This window comes from Onychomys torridus, chromosome 8 (assembly GCF_903995425.1).
Source record: "Onychomys torridus chromosome 8, mOncTor1.1, whole genome shotgun sequence".
In the NCBI taxonomy this organism is placed as follows: domain Eukaryota; kingdom Metazoa; phylum Chordata; class Mammalia; order Rodentia; family Cricetidae; genus Onychomys; species Onychomys torridus.
In genome coordinates, this window is record NC_050450.1 from 4,809,288 (window position 1) to 4,831,567 (window position 22,280).

The 22,280-nt window shown below is 47.2% G+C and overlaps 1 protein-coding gene across 2 annotated transcripts in view; it reads right to left on the minus strand.

The window, feature by feature from the left end:
• Pi4ka (phosphatidylinositol 4-kinase alpha) overlaps positions 1–22,280 on the minus strand; it is a 144,111-nt gene that overhangs the window by 8,752 nt on the left and 113,079 nt on the right. Inside the window, exons 33-43 of one of the 2 annotated variants that reach the window (XM_036195051.1) lie at positions 19,478–19,636; positions 19,089–19,240; positions 17,875–17,982; positions 15,668–15,795; positions 14,103–14,222; positions 13,788–13,867; positions 13,484–13,677; positions 12,128–12,218; positions 10,690–10,857; positions 9,879–9,932; positions 3,179–3,299 (exon numbers count right to left, since the gene is read on the minus strand). In XM_036195051.1, the coding sequence (XP_036050944.1) occupies positions 3,179–3,299; positions 9,879–9,932; positions 10,690–10,857; positions 12,128–12,218; positions 13,484–13,677; positions 13,788–13,867; positions 14,103–14,222; positions 15,668–15,795; positions 17,875–17,982; positions 19,089–19,240; positions 19,478–19,636 (1,375 nt within the window). The remainder of the gene's footprint in view (positions 1–3,178; positions 3,300–9,878; positions 9,933–10,689; positions 10,858–12,127; positions 12,219–13,483; positions 13,678–13,787; positions 13,868–14,102; positions 14,223–15,667; positions 15,796–17,874; positions 17,983–19,088; positions 19,241–19,477; positions 19,637–22,280) is intronic. The other variant, XM_036195050.1, reaches the window with a different exon arrangement.

The following is a 22,280-nucleotide window of genomic DNA, read 5'->3' on the forward strand; positions in this document are numbered from 1 at the left end:
GGCTGTGTGCATATTAGGCAGACATTCTATCCTAAGTCCCTTCTTAAAAAAGGCAGGGTGTCATGTAGTTAAGGCTGGCTTGCACTGCTGATCTCCCTGCTTCTGCCTCTCAAATGCTGGGATTACAGGAGTGTGTCACCACACTCAGCTCTTTTTATTAAAGACAAGGGTTCACTATATAGTTCCTGCTGGCCTGGAATTCACTGGGATCAGTTTGACTCTGGCTTCTGAATGCTGGTATTACCACACCCAGCTTCCTTTCTTTTCTTTTTCCAAGACAGGCTTTAATCCCAGCGCTTGGGAGGCAGAGGAAAGCAGATCCCTGAGTTCAAGTCCACCCTGGTCTACAGATCAAGTTCTAAGACAGCCAGGGCTACACAGAGGACCCTGTTGAGGAGGGTGGTGTCAGTCTCCTATTGTTCAGGATGGCCTCGAACTTCATTAGTATTGGGATTAAAGGACTGTGCCATCAGCAAAAGTAGCTACCACAGTTAGTTCATCGTTCATTCTATTGGGCATGACAAATTTAAATCAATAGTTATATACATTTCAATTGGCTTTGAAAGTTATAAATTTACAAACTCAAGTTCCATTTGCTCTCAGGATACCATCTTACAAGGACTCCAATTTGCAGTAAGGCTTGTTAAGGAAGGGAATGGCTCAGTCGCCTTTAGCCTACTGGCTATGGGTGGGTTAAGACTTCTGTTGGTCTTTTCTGTGTTGAACACACAGATTGCAAGCCCAGCACCACTTGGAGATCTTTGGCAACAGTTAACTCTGCAGCTCTCACGTGATTGAGCCTGTATGATAATGAGGATTCAGAGACGGTAATGCTGGGGGGCGCTCACCAACTTAAGATAGAACGCCTGTATGGCCTGGACAGGTGTCTCCTTGATGGGTAAGGAGACCTGCTGACATCCTACGAAACCTAAGTCAGAAGCTCATTTTTTAGTAAAAGGGGGGGTACCTGCAGGGCCCTGGCCCCCGTTTTGGGTAACTGTTGCCTTGCTTGCTGACCTTGACCTTGATATCCTCCCTATGCTAATTCCCTGCAAGATTCCACCCTCCTGAATACTTAAGGGATGTTCCTTGTCTGTGTATCCAGCATATGGGGCGTTAACAGCTTAGATGCAAGATTGTAAAAAATCGGAAGTGAACTTCTGCCCTCTGGGGTTCTCCCAATGTGCTGTAAGCCTGTATTTAAGACCTCCTCCCTTCTTCAATAAAAGGCATTTGGCATTAAAAAAAAAATCTATAACTCCAGTTCCAGGGGACCCAATACCCTCTTCTGACCTTTGTGGTCACTGCATGCATGTGCTGAATGCAACATACATGCACATAATGTACCTGTGTATACAAATTAAAATAATTTGGTAGTTTAAAAAAAAAAAAAGGGACTGTGCCATCAGGCTGGCTAGAGCGACAGGAATTCAAACAAACAAAACAGCTATAGGCCCAGACCGAACTTGAGCTGGAAGAGGCTAGTCTAGTCTCAAAATAGGTGTGGCTCTGGCCACTAGGAGGATGGGAGGCAGGCCATGATCCAAAGGAATCAGAGTCATTGAGGAAGCTGTTACTGGCAGACTGAGCTTTGAACCCACAGATGACAGCTTCAGAGAACATCCTGAGAAATGACAGACTGTGTGGAATGAGAGACTCAACAAAACGCCCGGGGCTTTAGTTTAGAGACTTAAAAATCTTGTGTTGCAGAGGAGGGTGTGGCAATGTGTGCTCACCACACCAGGTTGGTGGGTGTGCAAGGGAGCCAAAGAAAGGTCTATCTAGAGAGGCCTGTAAAGCCTGGCACCAACTTAACAGTGAACAAAGCGTTTGTTGGTGGCCTCAAAGGAGACACAGATGGACATAATCTGAGAGGCTGCTTTGAAAAGTGTGTCCAGAGGCAGGCAGATCTCTGAGTTCAAAGCCAGCCTGGTCTACACAGTGAGTTCTAGGACACAGAGAAAGCCTGTCTTGAAAAACAAACAAAAATAAAAGTTGGCAAGATGGGAAGCACAGAAGTTATGGAAGACAGGCAGAGTGGAAAACCTTTTGATGATCACAATCCAGTTGATAAAATTGTTCAGAACACTTTACTATTAATGAGCATAACTGTGAAGTGCAGAAAGGCCCTTTCTAAACAAGAGATGCCATCTGTGGGGCCACAGCGGGGCTGCTGAGAAGATCTGATAATTTTATGTGTCTGGGTGTGGTGGGAACTTCGGTGGCAGAGGAGGCTATGGTGGTGTCCTAGTTATGGTGGCAGTGGACCCTGATATAGAAACCAAGGTGGAGAGGAGGAGGTGGTGGTTACAGGAGATAAAGGAGGACATTTTGGTGAAAGTAGTTTGGTAACTGTAGTGGTGATGGTAACTATAATGGTTTAGGAGATAACAGTGACAACAGCAATCAAATCACGGTCCAGTGAAGGGGCAGCTGGTTAATGGCGCTCAGTTTCCCTGTGGTGGTGCTCATGGACCTGGTGCTGTGAGTGGTGGATATAGAAGGTTTTGTTTTGAGACAGGGTCTGTGGGTAGCCTTAGCTGGCCTGAACTTGCTTCTTAGACCAGGCTGGCCTTGAACTCACCGAGATTCACCTGCCTCTGCCTCCTGAGTGCTGCGATTAAAGGTGTGCGCCAGCACGTTCAGCTCTTTACTTATTCGTGTGTGTGGACAGACAGACACACACTATGGCACATATGTGGAGGCCAGAGGACAACGTGCAGGAGTCTGTTACCTCCTTCCCCCCGGTGTGTCCCAGGAATTCAGTTCAGTTTGCAGCTGTAATAGCCAGTGCCTTTATCTACTTAGCCAGGTCTGGGGACAGAGGCAGGAGAATCAGAGTAAGTTCTAGGGCTACACAGCCAAGTCCTGTCACAGTGAGCACGTGCACAGCAAACCGCAGACGCGGGGGCTTATGGTCCTTCTGTGTGACACGGCTGCTCTGAGTTGACTGCTCTTTGTTCAGTCCCAGGCTGTGACAGGACAGGCGCCTGGTCAGCAGGGGGTCCCCACACACCCCGGAAGCGGCAAACACCGTCCTATCCCTAGCAAAGGCTCTGCACATTAAGGGGGAGAGGTGCCGCGAAAGGACAGGACATGGGGTAGTCCCCGGGCTGGGTTAGCACACACAGGGCCTCTGAGAAAGCCAGTGGTGACGGGGAGAGGCCAGAGTACTTACGGTCCTTCTGGTGTCCTTCTTCATCGAGGTAGATGTTAGTTTTCATATTCCAGATAAACTGGTGTGCCAGAAGCTGGGATTTGGCTGCTGCCCAGAGAATATATTCACGCACATAGCCCATCTGTAAGAAGGCAAGACCACAGTCAGCCTTTGCTCCTGGAAGAAACTCTTCCTAGCCTAGTGTGAGAGGTAACTCCCACCACGTGGCTGTGTGCTGCTCAGTTATGTAGATGTACCTGTTAGGGTCAGGGCTAAGTCTAGCCGAGGGACCAGGCCAGTAGCCAGTGGCTGGCTCCTTATGGGCCAGGGCTCAAGGCATAAAGTCCACAATACAGGCCTGGGTCTCCTGTGTGGTTCCCCTGGTATTAAGAATAATGACTCTCAATTTCTTTTCTTTTTTCTCTTTTTTTTCCAGAGCTGAGGACCAAGACTCGAAATTTCTACTGCTGTCAAATACAAGAAACACAGAGGCTAACTCTGAGATACCACCTTACACCTGTCAGAATGGCTAGGATCAAAAACACTAATGACAGCCTATGTTGGAGAGGATGTGGAGCAAAGGGAACACTCCTCCACTGTTGGTGGGAATGCAAACTTGCACAACCATTGTGGAAATCAGTATGGCGGTTTCTCAGAAAATTGGAAATCAATCTACCTCAAGACCCAGCCATACCACTCTTGGGCATATTCCCAAGGAATTATCAATCATACCACAGAGACACATGCTCAACTATGTTCATAACAGCATTATTCGTAATAGCCAGAATCTGGAAACAACCTAGATGCCCATCAACTGAAGAATGGATTAAGAAAATGTGGTACATATATACAGTGGAGTACTTACTACTCAGCAGAGGAAAAAAAATGACATCATGAAATTTGCAGGCAAATGGATAGAACTAGAAAATATTATCCTGAGTGAGGTAACTCAAACCCAGAAGGACAAACATGGTATGTACTCACTCATAAGTAGATACTATATATAAAGCAAAGGACAATCAGACTGCAATCCAGGGAGGCTACCTAACAGGGGACCCTAGGATGACTGTGGCTTATAAGTTTTGGTTTTACCCAATCACTGGGCAAGCCTCAGTGAAACATTTCACTATTAGGATAAGAATTTATACTGTATCAAGCTGATGAAAGAAAAAGCTGCTGTACTTTCAGGAGGGGAGGCTGAAATCTTGTTAGATTATGAACTAGCCTATAGAAAAATGTCTGTGGTAAATCAAACAGTGAAGGGGAAGATGAATAGCAATCTCACACAACTTTAGTAAAACATAGTTATCTGAACAGATGAAGATAGGTCTCTTCTGTATCCCAGAATCTAATCAATATTTATATGTATAATTCAGCTATCATTTGGCTCAAAAGGGCTTATTAGGAAATGTTATTTATACCATTTTCTACAGAGAAAATATTTTACTGTTTAAAAAAGAAAGAAAAAAAAAAACCCACAAAATAACAACAAAACCACAGAGGCTAGGTACCAAAAACTCATTTATAAGGCTATCACGGGCCGGGCAGTGGTGGCGCACGCCTGTAATCCCAGCACTCAGGAGGCAGAGGCAGGCAGATCTCTGTGAGTTCAAGGCCAGCCTGGTCTATCAAGTGAGTTCCAGGAAAGGCACAAAGCTAAACAGAGAGAAACCCTGTCTCAGAAAAAAAAAAAAAAAAAAAAAAAAAAAGGCTGTCACCATTCCACAGTGACAGGATCCAGAAAGCTGTAAGGGTGCACAGAGTAGCGTGTAGCCAGCACATTGATGGCTACCATCTTAGAGATCTCTTCTCTCTTTCCATGTCAGTGTTCCCTACCTCAATCACCTCCACCTTAGTGTTGGAGATATGGTCTCTTAGCAACAGAAAGCTTGCTGATTTGGCTAGACTGGCTGGCTGGTCCCAGGAAGCCTCCCACTTATGCCTCCCCAGCTCCAGGTCTACAGGGGGTGCTATGCCTGACTTTTCATGGATGCCAAGGTTTGAATTCAGGTCCTGTGCATATATGGCCAGTATTTAACTAAGCCATCTTCACATTCCTAGTTACTCTAGTTTTAATGACTGTGTCTTAGGTTACAGAGTGACCTGGGACTTAAGAGATGTCTCATCAGATAAGGACATGTGTGCTCTTGGAGAGGACTGGAGTTCAGCCCTTAGCACCACAACATTACTGCCTGGTCTCAGGGATCCACAAGTACCCGAACACACACACACACATGATTGAAAAGAACATAAATAAAAGTAAAACCTTAAAAAAAGCACACTGGGTTTGGGGTAGTGGTAGCTCATGTCAGTAATCTCAGCACTTGTAAGGCAGGGTCCACATTTGAAGCCACTCTGGGCTACAGAGTGAGAGGTGATGTCAAAACAAAACCAGAAGGAAAAGGCTGGAGACATGGCTTAGCAGGTAAAGGCATTTGCTGCCATGCTTGATGACCGCGCACGCACACACACACACACACACACACACACACACACACACACACTTAAAAAAAAATCCCAAATGGGCTGGAGAGATGGCTCAGAGGTTAAGAGCACTGGCTGTTCTTCCAGAGGTCCTGAGTTCAATTCCCAGCAACCACATGGTGGCTCACAACCCTCTGTAATGAGATCTGGTGCCCTCTTCTGGCCTGCAGGTTGAACACTCACTGTATATATAATAAATAAATATTAAACAAAACAAAACAAAACCCCAAACTTAAAAACAGGAAAGGATGCTCCTCATAGCTAAGAAGGGGCTGTAAAATAGGAAGTTTAAAAAAAAGGCAAGGCAAAGAGAGCAATAATAGCATTAGTATGAGAAATGGCAGAACTTTCTTCAGAACGACCCTACCCTATAGCCATTCACCCCTCACTACTGTAGCTCTTTGCCCCAGCCTTCCACAGTAGCCTGTTTCTGATTCAGCATCTTAGAAACCTCATGGTCTGGTGAGTGGGCAGACATGCTGACCCTGGCTAGTTAATGCAAGGGGCAGTCTCCATGAACACTCTGCTTTGAAAGGACTTAAGAGAATCAGTCTGCTTCCTTGGGCCTGACGACCAGGTAGAAGGAACAGGAAAGTGGAGAGCCAGAGTATATTAGGCCACTATACAGCCTAGCTTAGCTGTCTTGGAACTGTCTCTGTAGACTGTAGTACCATATTATTGTAAGGTATGTTACTTTTGTTCATGTTGCATTTGTTTAACTCTGAAGCTGTGTTACTGTGCCTGTGTAAAACACCTGATGGTCTAATAAAGAACTAGCCAATAAGCAGGAGAAAGGATTGGTAGGGCTGTCAGGCAGAGAGAATATATAGAGGGAGAAATCTGGGAGAGAAGAGAAATGGAGAATTCAATAGGAGAGGAGGGCTGGAGAGATGGCTCAGAGGTTAAGAACACTGGCTGTTCTTCCAGAGGTCCTGAGTTCAATTCCCAGCACCTATATGGTGGCTCACAACCATCTATAATGAGATCTGGTGCCCTCTTCTGGCCTGCAGGCATACATGCAAAATAGAAACACTGTATATATAATAAATAAATAAATCTTTAAAAAAAAAAAAGAAAGAAAAGGAGAGGAGCCAGCCACCCAGCTACACAGCAAGCTGTAGAATAAGAAACAAAGAAAGGTATACAGGAATAGAAAAGGAAAAGCCCAGAGGCTAAAGGTAGATGGGATAATCTAAAGTATAGAAAAGCTGGCTCGAAACAAAGCCAAGCTAAGGCAGTGCATTCCTAATTAAGAAAAAGCCTCCATGTATGGATTTATTTGGGAGCTGGGTGGTGGGCTCCCTAAAAGAGCAGAAACACTAACAACAGTAGACCATGCTGGCCTCTAATTCAGAGATTCACCTGCCTCTCTCCCAAGAACTCGGACTACAGGTGTATACCACCAGGCCCGGCTCCGTGAGAATCTTAGCTGTGGAGGTGGAAATGAGAGGTTCTACATTAGAGGTCCTCAAGCTTCACAATGTGACCCTTTAATCCAGTTCCTCATACTGTGGGGACCCCAACCACAAAATCATGTTCGTTGCTACTTCATAACTGTTATGAACTGTAATGTAAATATCTGTGTTTTCTGATGGTCTTAAGTGACCTCTCTGAAAAGGTTGTTTCAACCCCCAAAGGGGTCTCAATCCACAGGTTAAGAACAGCTGATCTAGGAATTGAAGTCCAGTCTTGACTCACGGTTCAAGGCCAAGTTTGAGCTACAAAACACCTTGTCTCAATAAATAAAAACAAAAAATGTAATAGAACAAATTAAGTTGTCCAAATTCACAAGTTTTTTTGTTTTTGTTTTTTGAGACAGGGTTTCTTTGTGTATCCCTGGCTGTCCTGGAACTCACTCTGTAGACCAGGCTGGCTTCAAACTCAAGAGATCTACCTGCCTCTGCCTCCTGAGTGCTGGGATTAAAGCTATGTGCCACCACCCGTCCAGCAGTAAACAGAATTGTAAAGCTGGGTATGGGTCACATTTATAATTCCAGCACTCAGGAGGCAGGCAGACTGTCATGAGCTTGAGGCTAGTCTGGATTACATGGTGAGACTCTCCCCTCCAAAAACAAGATAACATGCCTGTAATCCCAGCACTTGGGAGGCAGAGGCAGGTGGATCTCTGTGAGTTCAAGGACAGCCTAGTCTCCAAAGCGAGTTCCAGGAAAGGCACAAAGCTAAACAGAGAGAAACCCTGTCTCGAAAAACAAAAACAAACAAACAAAAACATGACAACAAAACACGCGCAGCCTACTTGTATGTCCTGGCGCTGACAGCACCCCCCACTCAGCTTACTGTAGCTGCTTGAGTCCCCACAGGCATATCAAGTGTGGTTACTGTCTGCAGGTCACTACCTAGAAAACACGAGGTGCCTGGGCAGTGGCTCCTGCTCCCCTGCTCCCTTCCCTAGATCAGGCTCTTCTGCTAGGCCCACATGAAGTAGGAGTGCTAACCATGCAGTAAAGGGAAAAAAAGTAAACAAGCTTCTGGAGAAAAGAGTCCTCACAGTAGTTCTATAAACAATAGCATCAATGCTAAGTGCTGGCTTGCTGGCTGTGGCTCTACATGCTACCAACATGGTATCTATATGACCCCACCACTCAAGAGTTGGGAGGATTGCTAGGTGTCTAGTTAGGACTCAGTTTTCAAGACAGGTTGGCCACTGTTCCCAAAGCACCTATCTGAAGACTACAGATGTAGCATCATGGCGGCCTGTGGGGAAGAAGGCACCTGGGGACATACAACCACAGGGGCTAATGGGGGCACAGAGGGTCAAGTCAGGACTCGGATCATCTAGAGTCCAGGATAAGATGGGAATGTGGCCGGGTGGTGGTGGTGCACGCCTTTAATCCCAGCACTTGGGAGACAGAGCCAGGTGGATCTCTGTGAGTTTGAGGCCAGCCTGGGCTACCAAGTGAGTTCCAGGAAAGGTACAAAGCTACACAGAGAAACCCTGTCTGGAAAAACAAAACAAAACAAAACAAACAAACAAACAAACAAAAAAAGATGGGCATGTGTCATGTTGTGCTCACTGTGGCTGTAAGTGGCTTAACTAATTCCCAAATTCATGTACGGAAGCACCTCAGCATGTGATATAAAGAGGGAATCAGGATAGGTCCTAATCTAGTACAACTGGACTAAGAAGCGATCAGGACAGACACACTAAGGGAAGAATGGGCAAAGACAGGGGAGGGATACCACAGACCCACTGAGGGAGAAGGCCAGGAAGGCACCTCAACCCTGAAGTGCTAGCCTCCAGATTTAGTTACAACTATGCGTATGGTGTTTTGCCCACACGTATGTCTGTGCACCACGTATATGCCTGGTGTCCACAGAGGTCAGAAGTGGGGGTTGAATCCCCTGGAGCTGGAGTTACATGTGGATAGTTACCAGCCATCATGTGGGTGCTGGGAACTGAACCTGGTTCTCTGCAAGAGCAGCAACAGGTCCTAACCACTGGGCCATCTCTTCAGTCCCAGGATTTATTTATTTATTTTTTTGTATTATTGAGATAGAATCTCTCTATGTAGTCCTGGGTCCTGGAACTTGCTATGTAGACCAGGCTGGCCTCAAACTCAAAGATCCTCCACCTGCCTCTGTCTCCCAAGTGCTGGGATTAAAGGTGTGTGCCACCACAGCTGGTAAAATGTACTTTTTAAAAATTTTATTTATTATTTTGTGTTTGTGTGAGGGTGTGAGTGCCACAGTGTACACGTGGAGATGAGAGGACAGCTTTACAGCTGGTCCTCTCTTCCCATTCCGTGATTGGACTCTGGGATCAGGTTTCTGTGGCAAGTACTTTTATCCTGGGCACCATCGGGCCTCCAAATTTGTTTAATTTTTTTATTATTATTATTATTTTTTTGGAGACAGGGTTTCTCTGTGTAGTTTTGGTGCCTGTCCTGGATCTCACTCTGCCTCCCGAGTGCTGGGATTAAAGGTGTGCGCCACCACTGCCTGGAGTAAATGTCTTGTTTAAGTCACCTGGTTGTTGCCACCTTTCTGGTCTTGTGATTTCCTGTGTCCTGACCCAAAAAAGAGGATCCTAGAACAGGCTGCCCACCGACAGGAAACAGACAATGTAAACCAGCCCTCTCTGTAGCACATGAGTGGTCAGTTATGACTGGTCAGTCTGAGGGAGCCCAGAGGGTGCCTGTTTGAGCTGTGGACTAGGGGCTAAGGGCAGCAATACATACAGCTCTTGGAGGAAGTGGAAAGCTGTGCCAATACGTACCTTGTCATATCTGAGGGCCTGCACAATCTGGGGGATGTAGAACAGAATGGCATCCTGTAGAAGGAGGAAGGAACTGTGACTTCAGAGGTCTAACAATTAGAACAGTAATGAGTGCTGGACCTACACCTGCTGGAGAACGGGGGAAGGTGCGCAGGATCACAAGGAAAGTATCCAAGGCTTTGTAACACACATTAGTGAAAATAAACACTCAGAGGAGCCTGCCCGAGGTAAACAGGCTGAAGGTTACTACAGACTTGCTGGTGCTGTAGCAAGCAGAGCTCTAGAATAGAACATTCTACAGAACCTCTATCGTGGCTCCAACATAGGATCTCCCCAAGAATTTGCTGTTGGGGTAAGAGGCATGGGTACACTGCTCATCTCTCATAGCAGGAACCAAACTCAAGTAAACTTTCTTTTTAACCAAAAGATCCAATTAAAGCTAAAAAAAAAAAAAAAAAAAGCCACAAACTAGATAACACATATGAATTACAACTAAATTATTATTATTATTATTATTATTATTATTATTATTTTATTTTATTTTATTTTTTTGAGAAAGGGTCTCACTGTGTAGCCCTAGCTGGCCTAGAGATCTGCTTGCCTCTGCTTCCCTAGTGTTGCTATTAAAGGCGTAGGCATGTGCCTCCACAGCCAAAATTCATCTTCTGCAACTACTGGGAGCCCGTAAGGCATACTCTAGACGAAGCCACACAGTTGGGTGCATCCCAGGTTGACCTGTCTTAATCTGCCCACTTAACCACATTGGGAAGCTACACCCTAGGCTGCCGGCCCAGCATTGCTCTGGACTCACCGGAGGGAAGGACCGCAGGACTTTCACCCCATACTGGGCAGTGAGAGGGTGTGGTGGATACATGCTGGAGAAGTAGGAGAGGCCTGTGGGTGGATCTGTGGGTGCCCAGCACAAAACATGGCTGAGCTCCGGAGCATCGGCATCAATGGTGTGCCAGGTGACCAGGAACTAGGAGAAAGGTGGAGACGGGTACAGTGGTCCTTTCAGCTATGGCCTATTCAAGAATGGCCACAGCGAAGGGTAACAGGCTGGGTGTGGTAGTGCCTGTCTTTAAAGAAAGAAGTGACAGTAAAGAACCACTTACGATAAAATGGAAAATGTGAGTTCTGACATGTGATACAAAGTAGCATTATTATTATTATCATTCTCATTATTATTATTATTATCATTATCATTATTACTATTTTATTTGGTTTTTCAAGACAGGGTTTCTCTGTGTAGTTTTGGTGCCTGTCCTGGATCCCGTTCTGTAGACCAGGCTGGCCTTGAACTCACAGAGATCTACCTGCCTTTGCCTCCTGAGTGCTGGGATTACAGGCTACCACCTGGCCAATATTTTATTTTTATGTGTATGAGTGTTTGCCTAAGTGTACGTGTGTGTACTGTGTGTGTGCACTGCCGCAGAGAATGGAACAGGGCTGGATCCTCTAGAGAGGAGTCACAGACAGTTGTGAGCTGCCATGTGAGTGCTGGGAATTGAACCCCGGCCTTCTGAAGAACAGCCAGTGTTTAACCACTGAGCCAGATCTCCAGCCCCACGTCTCCCTCCTCGTTGAGACACAGTTCCACTCTGTAGACCAGGCAGGGCTGGCGCTTGGACCCTCCTGCTTCAGTCTCACAAGTAGCTAGGGTTACAGACCTGTACTGGTGACCAGGCTCAGCAGCAATGGTTAAAACCAACTTAACTGGTTTGAGAAATACCTAGATTAATAAAGTACACCTTTGAGTATGTCTGTGAGTGTCCAAAGACTGGATCTGAGGGCTCTGGCCTGATGAAGAGAGACATAGATTAATCTTCTTCTTCTTTTCTTTTTTTTTTTTTTTTTGAAGACAAGGTTTCTCTGTGTCCTGGTATAGCTCTAAGTGCTGGAATTACAGGCATGCACCACCACTGCCAAGCTTTGATGAATTTTTTGATGAACTCATACTATGATGGTGTTATTTTGCGGTGGGGCCTAGTGGAGGAAATCTGTCATTGGACATGCGTTTGGATCTGTATTCTCAGGATGTGAATAGCCTCCTGTGCCTGGCCCTGCTGCCATGATGCTCTCTGTTCAACCATATGAGGCTGATCCCTCTGAAACTGAGTCAGAATAACCCTTTCCTCTCCTGAGTGTTCTGTAAGGTGTGTGGTCATAGTCGTGGGAGTGACCAGGCCTCTCTGGAAGATAGTCTAGATGTAGTTTGAACCTGAACTGGTGTGTGTGGGCTGTACTACCTTGATGGCTTCAGGGACGTCACTCACAGCTCCTGGGTCCAATCGAACAAGACGGGTTACTTCATTTCCAATGGCTTCTGTATTCTTGAACCTACAGTACACAGAGGGTTTGGGTGGGGTAGCCTTCTCAGTAGTACATTCCTTCACTGCCATGGAAGCACCAGCAGGAAACACTCAGCTGGAGGTATTTAGTTATCAACACTATATGACAGAGATCTAAATGTTGTAGGCAAGTAATAATAAATACATTACAAAGCCTGAAAGGGACCCTTTGAAAAATTACATCATTAGAGCACTCATGAGGAGGTGACGGGTGAATGCCACAACCTGTTACACAGAAACCCTTTCTATGTAAGATGGCTCAGTGACAGAGGCTGATGCCAACCTTGATGCTAAGCTCACCTCCTAGTCCCACACAGCAGAAAGAGGACCGAGTGTGGCAAGCTTGCTTTCGATCACACACACACACACACACACATACACACACTACTAGGCTGCTATGAGGAAATGGCTGAACTCTCTTCAGAACTGCTCCACCCTATATAGCCATCCATCCTTCTCCTGAAGCTCTGTGCCTAGCACTCTGCAGTGGCCTGTCTCTGGTTCAGCACCTTACCTCACAGTCTAAACCGTTAAGGCCCCTTACCTGGTGGTGAGTGGGCAGACAAGCCTGTAGGTGTTACTGACCCAGGCTAATGCAAGGGACAGTCTTCTGCTTTGAAGGGACTTAAGAGCACCAGTCTGTTGTCTTGGGCCTGAGGACCAGGTAGGGAACAGGAAAGTGGCCCAGCTTGGCTTGGGAGAAGGCTGACGGACCATGTCGGCCATGGGGCCTCTGCAGCTGACCTCACCCACTGCTGTCAGTCTGAGGCTCTCACCTGGAGAGGGCTTACGGTACGCTAGGCAGACAGCCACAGCAAGAGTGTCTGCTCTTAGCTTGAGCTCAAAGATGACATTTTCAACCACAAACACAATCCAAACTCTCCCAAATGGTTTCTGTGGACTACCTCCCGGGAAGAAAGCCTTTACAAATTACACTCTGACTGTCATTTTTTTTTTTTTTTCAAACAGTGCCAGGAATTGAACCAGGGTCTTCTGCAGTGCTAGAAGTTCTACCACTGAGCCACACTCCTTGGTCATACATGGTGGTGTGACTTCATCCAGACATTCCTTTCTTGGGCTCCTAGGTAGGAGCTGACGCAGTCACAAGGGTCACTGTATGACCTCTGCACAGACCAGGCAAGCACCCCGAGTGTCCCTACAGTCTGTGTTACAGTCCGTGGCTCTTGTGGCGCTGTTAGCAGGTCACTACCCTGGGGCCCCGAGGAAGGGAACTGGGCTCACCAAGCAGCCTACCTGGCTGGCAGCTGCACGGCGAGGTGGGGAGAGATGCCCCAGGCGAGGTTCACATTGTCCTTCCACTGCTTCTCGCTCAGGCTGGTGTATTTGGACCTCCAGTTGGCCACACTGTTCTCCCCTGCCTGGTCCAGCTCTAGCTCTGGGGCTGACAGCGGGTTGTACCAAGTGATGAGACGCTCAATTTCAGTGGCCTGGTGAGACCAAACAACATCCAGTGTATCTTCTGCAGGTGTCCACACGGACTCCCACCCTCAGGTGCCCCTCTGTTACACAGTGGGAGTGCTGTGGCCGTGAGTCTTACCAGCAGTGACAGCAGCAGTGTCCTGCGCTTCATGTAGTACTTGTGCAGCTGGGAACCCCGGTTGGTTTTCTTAGACATGCCTAGGGTGCAAAGACAAAACACGGTCACTATCCTTTGAGGCCACTTATCTGCCCAGTCTTTTCCTTTGGTGGTGTGTTGGTGACTGAACCAAAAACCTGGGCGATGTTTTAGAACCTAGAAGAAGCTGCCTTCCAATGTTCTGTTCTGCTATTGAAGTGAGTGTCCATCATACCACCAGGACGGGAACTCAAGACTGGACAGAAGATGTAGGAGCCACTCCCTGCCATGACTAACCTGACTTTTTGGAGATGGTAGACATGCCACTGGAGAGGGGATAAGTGTTGATCCAGCCCTGTGTAGCCTGTTGTCGAGAGCCCACTGTTATATCCAGGTTGCTCCGGGTGTCTTGGTTATCTGCAAATAAACACATTGTAGACTCTGGGATGAGGGGCTCAGGACATCACAAGGAAGAGAGCTCGATAAGTCTTGCTTTGCAAGCACAGATACCTAAGGTTGACCTCCCTGGAACCTACATTAAATAACTTGGGTGTGGTGCCGCATCTTCCTAGTCCTGATGCTGGATAGTGGCCAGCAAACCCAGTTTACTTGGCAAGTTCCAGGCCTGTGAAAGACCTTGTCCAGAAGAAAAGAAAGACAATATAGAGCTGGGCATGGTGGCGCACACCTTTAATCCCAACTCAGGAGGCAGACAGAGGCAGGCAGATCTCTGTGAGTTTGAGACCAGCCTGGTCTACAGAATGAGTTCCAGGACAGCTGTCTCGAAAAGCCAAAAAATAGAATAAAATAAATACCATCATTTTTAAAAAAATATTTTATGTGTATGAGTGTTTTGCCTGTATGTGTGTACAGGTGCTTGTGGAGAACAGAGAACTGTATTGCATCTCCTGTTACAGATGCTGTGAGCCACCATATGGGTGCTAAGAATTGAACCCAGGTCCTCTGGAAGAACAGAGTGCTCTAACCACTGAGCAGTTTCTCCAGCCCGTCATTGGTTTTTGATAAGCAAAGGAAGTTACTTGCTTACTGGCACTGTATAGCAGGAACTTGAGCATCCAGGGACAAACTACACAATTTGCCGGCTCTGCTCTCTGTGGAAGCGGAAGGGAACCTAGCTTTAATGCTTCTTTCTTCTTCCTGGGAAAGACTTTCTGCTACAGGAACAAACCCTCACCTCTCAGGTGTGAGTGTCAGCAGCTCTGTTCAGGAGTGGGAACCTCCTTCTGGTCTGCTGCTGCTGACACATTTGTGTTCTCCTGGAGTATTCTCTTCTTTGCCTTGGAAAGCTATTTGTTCCAGTATATGATGGCTGGCTGTATGTATATCTGCATGCATGTTATGTATATGTATATACACACCCATATACATATATACTCTGCTTCCTTTCAGACTCAGCTCAGAGGTCACTGTTTACAGAAACCTTTCTTCAATGCCCAGTCTACCCTGGTTGGGCCATGTGCCAGTCCTGGAGGAGGGCCCCTTGATGCCTCTACTGAAGTTAGTTGACTGTCCTCATCAGATGACAATGGGTTATGTGAATTTATCTGGGTATACTGGCCTTCCCCTACTCAGTGGGCATCTGGAAAGTGAGCCAGTCCCAGCAGAAGTTGTAAGGAAGAGTGCCCTGTGCTTGCCATATGCATCAGTGAGGTTGGAGGAGAGGCAGAGGGCAGGGAAGTACTGGGTTTTCAACACTGTAAGGCAGAGCCAAGATCAGGGCTCACCTGGGCCCTGACCATTTTCGTCCTGCCTTCCCAGAACCGTTCACAAAGCACCTCTGCCCCTGTACTTGTCTGCTCTCCACACCCAGCAGCTGCTGTGCTACTGAGGGCAGTGCTTACCTGGGGGTACAAGCTGGCTGGCGGTCAAGTACTTCTTATCTGAGAACATGGCAGTCCAAAATTTAATCATTATGCTTATGTCTTCACGAAGTCTCTTTTCTCCTTGAGTAGGGAACTTTGGTGGACAACTACAAATGTTCAAAAGACATAAAGAGCTGAGAGTCTGCAGTCAGAGGCTAGGAAGCATTCATAAGGCAGCAAGAGCAGACATAAAAGTTCACTTTCCTCTTTGGAGGTTAGCCTAATCAGCAGCAAGGATGACCTCACTAACTCCCATGGGAAGTGTGGGTGTCCTGATAGATTATGCACTCTGTTCAACTTTATCACTGAGGTATCATTACATAGCTCAGACTGCCTGTAACTCCAGACAGACAGACAGACAGACAGACAGACAGACAGACAGATCAGACAGACAGACAGATACACACACACACACACACACACACACACACACACACACACACCCCTGTATATTGCAAGGAGGCCTTGACCATGATCTCCTAGACCCATCAGACTGTAGGCATGTGCCGCCATGCCTGGCTCATATTGACAGCCTCTGTGGCAGACGGTAATTTAGCTATCTGCATACAAACACACAGCCTATATTTGCAAAGACTCATGCAGCTGATATTTGCAGGATTTTGTGTAGCAATCATTTATATTACAGAAACAGTAAATGTATGCAATTTAATCTCCCTCTCTTTTATTATTATTATTATTTTCTTTAGACAGAGTTTCTCTGTGTAGCCCTGGATGTCCCAGAACTTGATCTGTAGACCAGGTTGGCCTTGAACTCTGAGATCTGCTTGCTTCTGCTTCCTGAGTGCTGGAACTAAAGGTGTGGGCCACTATCCCGGCTTAAGTGCATTTTTTTTTTTTTTTTAACATCTGGATGTCTTCCACTCACATCTTTTTTTTTTTTTTTTTTTAAAGGTTTATTTATTTATTATGTATACAGAAGAGGGCACCAGATCTCATTACAGATGGTTGTGAGCCACCATGTGGCTCTGGAAGAGCAGCTAGTGCTCTTAACCTCTGAGCCACCTCTCCAGCCTTTAAGTGCATTCTTATAGATTTTTTATTCTTTGAAAAATCTCAGACATGTATGCAGTGTGTCTTGATCACATGTACCCTTTCCTATCTCCAACCTGCCCCTTTAATACATCTCCTTCCCAGCATCAACTATTTGCCCCCTTTAGACAAGGTCTTCTATGTAGGCTTGGAACATGCTCCGTAGACCAGGCTGATCTAGAACTCAGAGATCCGCCTGAGTGCTGGGAGTAAAGGTGTGTGCCACCATACCTAGCTCCTCTTCCCTTTTCTATTACCCACTGAATTCAGGTAGTGCTGTCCATATATGCGTAGGTATATGGTCATTCATGGTTTTGTCTTTGATTCTCAAATTCTTGTTCTCAAGTGCTCCTCTTACATCCGGCTTCACAAATGGACTGCAAGTATATGCCACTGTGCCTGGATGCTCTTAATTAATTTTTTATTTATTTAATTTATTATTTTAACAAATAAAATTAGACTAAAACCTAGAGTTAGAGATTGTCACCTGAAATGGGTGGTGGGAATTGAACTCAGAACCTCTGGGAAAGGAGCAAGTGCTCATAACTACTGAGCCATCTCTCCAGGCTTGCTCCTGGCTCTTGCTTTGTACCGTTAAATCTTTTATTTGACACAGTGAGTTTAGTTAGTTACAAAACCACTAAAGAAAATATCTTGCTGGGGGGTGGCGGTGGTGCACGCCTTTAATCCCAGCACTCGGGAGGCAGAGGCAGGTGGATCTCTGTGAGTTCAAGACCAGCCTGGTCTACAGAGTTCCAGGAAAGGTGCAAAACTACACAGAGAAACACTGTCTTGAAAAGACAAAACAAAACAACAACAACAACAAAAAAAATCTCTGTGTCTTCCAGAACTATTAACTACCTGTAGAGCCCAGGATCAGGCCCTGTGAGCCCCTGTCCCCAATTAAATTAATTGAACTTAAGGGACAATTTGCAAGTATTCCATTGGGCACCTGGCTCTGAGCACACACGGCTGAGGAGACTCCAGTCCAGTCATGTAAGGACTAATGAATGAGGTTGGTGAGCATGAACCAGGCAAACTATGTCCTTTGTAAGCAGCTTCCTGGGGAATAAGGGCGCTCTAGGCTGAACTGCAGCTACGTCTGGGCATGTGCACAGCACAGCTTGAAGTAATACCTGAAATAGTCAAAGGCTGTTGAGTAGATCTTCTCTCGAAGCACGTTTCGAATGGTTGCATTTGGAACCACATCCGCATGCAGAAGGGACAGTCCCAGGGTCAGCAGTCTGGGAGAAAGCCACAAGGTTGAAATCCTAGCCAAAGGCTGAGCCTCAAGGGGTATCTAAGCAAATAGACCAGAGCCTCTGAATATAGAGCCCAGAAACATTACCAGTAGGGTTTCATCACTTAGTTGTGTTCATATTCTCTCTCTCTCTCTCTCTCTCTCTCTCTCTCTCTCTCTCTCTCTCCCTCCCTCCCTCCCTCTCTCCCTCCCTCCCTTCCTCCCTCTCTTCCTAAGTCTCAGATATTCCAAGCTGGCCTTCAGTTCTGTTTTGGTGTGAAAATAAGCCTGAATTTCTGATCTCCTTATCTACATATTTTAGATGCCAAGATTAGTGTTAAAAATTAAATAAATAAAAATGATGATGGTGCACGCCTTTAGTCCCAGCACTCAGGATCTCTTGAGTTCCAGGCTAGCTTAGTCTACAGAGCTAGTTCTAGTACAGCCAAGGCTACACAGAGTAGAGGTCAGACCCACCACCCGAGGGAGCCAGAGTCTCTGTGTGGCTACGGGGATGGCAGAAGGAGGACAGTCTGCTAGCTGACTTTCCTGGGCGCACCTATGAGGCCGGCTGATCCTGGGGGTGAAGGCTGTTCCAGTGGGGTGGTGCAGACAGACAGGGTAGTCTGCTCATCTCTATGACAGCTACCCACTACTGGAAAGGACCAGCGGGAACCACTTTCTAGTAACTTGTTCCTATTGCATTGTAGACAGGTGTAGGCCAGTGGCAGACTGGACACTAGCAAGAGGACCGGCTCTTCTTTGTATCTGGTTTGAGGAGTGAGTTCTAATGGGTGGTCAGTGGTGATGGGGTCATGGCCTGGAGTTCAGGGAAGAGGAAGATTCAGAGCCTCTACCATGCTTGGGGAAGACAAACACAATGGTACTAGCTACAGGCCCCTCAGGGGCTAGCAAGGCTTTTAGCCGGCCAGAGGCTCATGGTCTCATGCCTTCTGCACGTTCTTCCTGGTAACAGTGTCACAGAATTTACTATACATTACAGAAGCATCACAGGACACACTCACTCATGCCATGATTCACTTGTTACACACATGCCCCCCATGTCAGTAACAGGACACCCAGATGCTCCCAGAGGAAGAGAGCCCTCACTTGAAACGTGGTCCGATGGCTGCCACATGCCTGTTCATGCTCCCCTTAGCGCCACCAATATTCAGGGACATGGAGCGCTGCAGCAGACTTGAGAAGATCTCCACCTGGTCAGAGCTACAGTACTTGGCGATCTCGAACCGTTGTACCAGGAACTGGGTAAGAAGGTAAGCAAGCTGTGTAAGTAGGGGTGGCCCAGTCTCATCCCAGTGCTTGTGAGAACAGCTTGTAAGAGGGGATCTGGGTGACAGGAAGGCAGGGAGAACCAGAGAGGAGTCTATGGGGCACCCATTCTCTCAGGTCAGGGCCCCTAGCTGGCTAGTATGCCATCCCAGTGCAGGTGTCCCCGAGGCTGATCGAACAAAGCACAGTAGAGCTTGGTAGGCACATACATCGATCCAGATGTAGTGGGGTGTCACTTCAGGGGGACAGGGTCTGGGCTGACTTGCTTCTGACGCTGCCAGAGGGTCTGCTTCCCTGGTTTCAGCAGAAAAGAGGCCGGACTTCTGCTCCACTGTCATGTGCCAGGCACCCGCCATCTCCCGCATGAACTGTAGGTGGAAAGGAAGCGTCAGCGCTCCCAGGAAGCACAAGGGCAGCTCAGTGTGGTGGCTTGTGCCTGTGGTCCCAGCACTCAAGAGCCTGAGGCAGGAGGACTGTAATGAGTTCAGGTCTGCCTAGACTACAGAGTGAGTTTCAGAACAACTAGTGCTACAGAATGAGGTGCTTTCTTAAAAAACAAACACAAAATAAAACAAAATCTAGGAAAGTATGAAATAGTATCACATAGCCCCATGTCCCAGGGCAGCTACTATGTGTTTGGTGTGCGTCCTTCAGTCTTTTCCCCAGACTGACCGTCACCCCAACCCACGGGCCCAGCAGGGCAGAGTGTAAGACACGGCGCATCTGTGATGTACCTAATGCAGCGCAGGCCCTTCACAGGCTCTGTCCTGGTCCATTTTGGAAACAATTCTGAAAACTATCTGCTAAGGAAGGTAAGTACCATATGCAGGATTTCCAAGCCACAAAGGCAGGCCTTCATTAGCTTGTCAGATTTGAGAGTGGCTTTGGAAATCCAAGGGAGGCAGGCTGCAATTGCCAGGGCTGAGTCGGTCCCTTGGCCTAACCATACTGGTCCAGGGCTCTTTCTGCTTGGAGGTAGGAAGGTTGATCAGGGAAAGCAGAACAGTGGCCTGGAAGAAGTGGGTGCTGAACAGAGGACCAGCTCCACCTGACACCGGGGAAGCACCAGCAATTCGTGGGCTATACAAGGTACCAGCTCTGGCTCCCTTTCCAGCACCGTTATTTACCATCTTGCAAGATGCAGTTCAGAGGCTGCAAATACTGCAATAGAATGTTTGCTTCATATTTGCAAGGTCATGGATTCAAGCTCCAGTTCCAACACACACACACACACACACACACACACACACACACACACACACACACACACGATGTGGCTCAGGATGGCCCAGTGGCTCGTCACTGTTGTGGAATATTTGTTTACACTGAAAAGACATATCTCTGCCTAAGGCGTCTTCTGATTGGTTTAATAAAGAGCTAAATAGACAATAGCTAGGCAGGAAAAAAAAGGTGGGACTTCTGGGGAGAGAGAGAACTGGAAAGGAGAGGTGAGGTGCAGTAAGACATACCTTACAGAGGACAGGTAGCTGAGCCACGTGATAGAACATAGATTAATAGAAGCATGTTAATTAGTTATAAGAGGTAGTAGGGAAAAAGTCTAAGCTGAGGCCAAGCTTTCATAATTAAGTCTTCATGTCATTATTTGTGAGCTGGTGGTCCCAACGAGAAAGTACTACTACCAGTCTCAGGGATTTTCACTTAGGCTCCTGTGCCTTGGGCTGACTGCTGGGTTCTCATGAGCATCGAAGAGCAAGATGGGAGCCAACCAGCCAAGGCTCAGGAAAAGCCCAGGCATGCTTTCTAAAATGGCATCTCAGTTCTCTTCCCTCCTGCTGCCCAAAGCACAGATGCCATGAGGGTGAAGACAAAGGCCCTTGTGCTACAGATAGCATTGTCATAGGTTGCCAAGGAATTACACCTGCCAGTGGCTTCTCTTGGAGGCTGGCCTCTGCCTACTTTTAGTACAGGGGATCCAGGGCTGATGGGGCCAAAGAGCCACGCAGAGGCCAGACCCACTCATCTGTCTAAGATCCACTTCTGTGCCAGGGCTTCCCAGACTCTGGGGACAAACAAATGCACATGGTCAAGAAGAATGCAAGAGGATGCTAAGCTTGAGAAAGAAGCAGTGTGGAGTGTGGAGGGAGGATGTTCTAGGCAGGGTAGCCAGGGAATGCTGGTGGGATGGCAGGAACACTGGACACACATCCTAGAGATAGCCAGCAGTGACATATTCATCTAAGGAAAGGAAGTGACATGCAGCTAGGCAGAGACCTAGCACTCTGCCGCAGAGCAGGAGAGAAGACAGAGTCTGTCAGTCTAGATGAGGTTGGTGGAGAGCAGCAAGGGGTCTGGGAACCAGAGAGACTCAACCCAGTGCAGGCTTTCCTGGCATGCTCCTGCTGCACACAGGGGAGGATGTGGCAGGGAGATCACTGGTGGTTTGAAGGAGATGTCCCCAGAAGTCTTGGGCACTGGAACACTTGGTCCCAGTTACTACCTGTTTGGGAAGGAACAGGAGGTGTGGCCTTGCTAGAGGAAGCCTATCACTGCAGGAAGAGGCCTTGAGGTTTCAAGACTCTTGCCTTTAGGGCTCTCTGTTTCCTGCCTGTGGTTTGAGATGTGACGGCTCAGATACTGCTCCAGCAACCTGCTGCCTACTACCACACTCTGCCATCATGAACTCTAACCCTATGGAAACATGAGCCCCAAATAAACTCTTTCTTTTATGTGTTGCCTTAGTCGTGGTGTTTTACCACAGCAATGGAGAAGTCACTAATTCACTGGTATGGAGGTTTAAGGAGAGTGTCCCCAGTCTCAGGTATCTGAACACTTCGTCTCCAGTGGGTAGCACTCTTCAGGGTTGCTATGGAGCTGTTACTGGGTGTGGCCTTGCTGGAGGAAGTACATCATTGGGGGGGGGGGCTTGTGTTTGAGAAGTCAGCCCTGAGCTCTCAGTTGCCTGCTTGGATGCCCAGCTCACCCTCGGGAACCACAGCCAAAATAAAGTCCTCCTTCCATAAGTTGCTTCATCACAGCTTGAGAAAAATAACA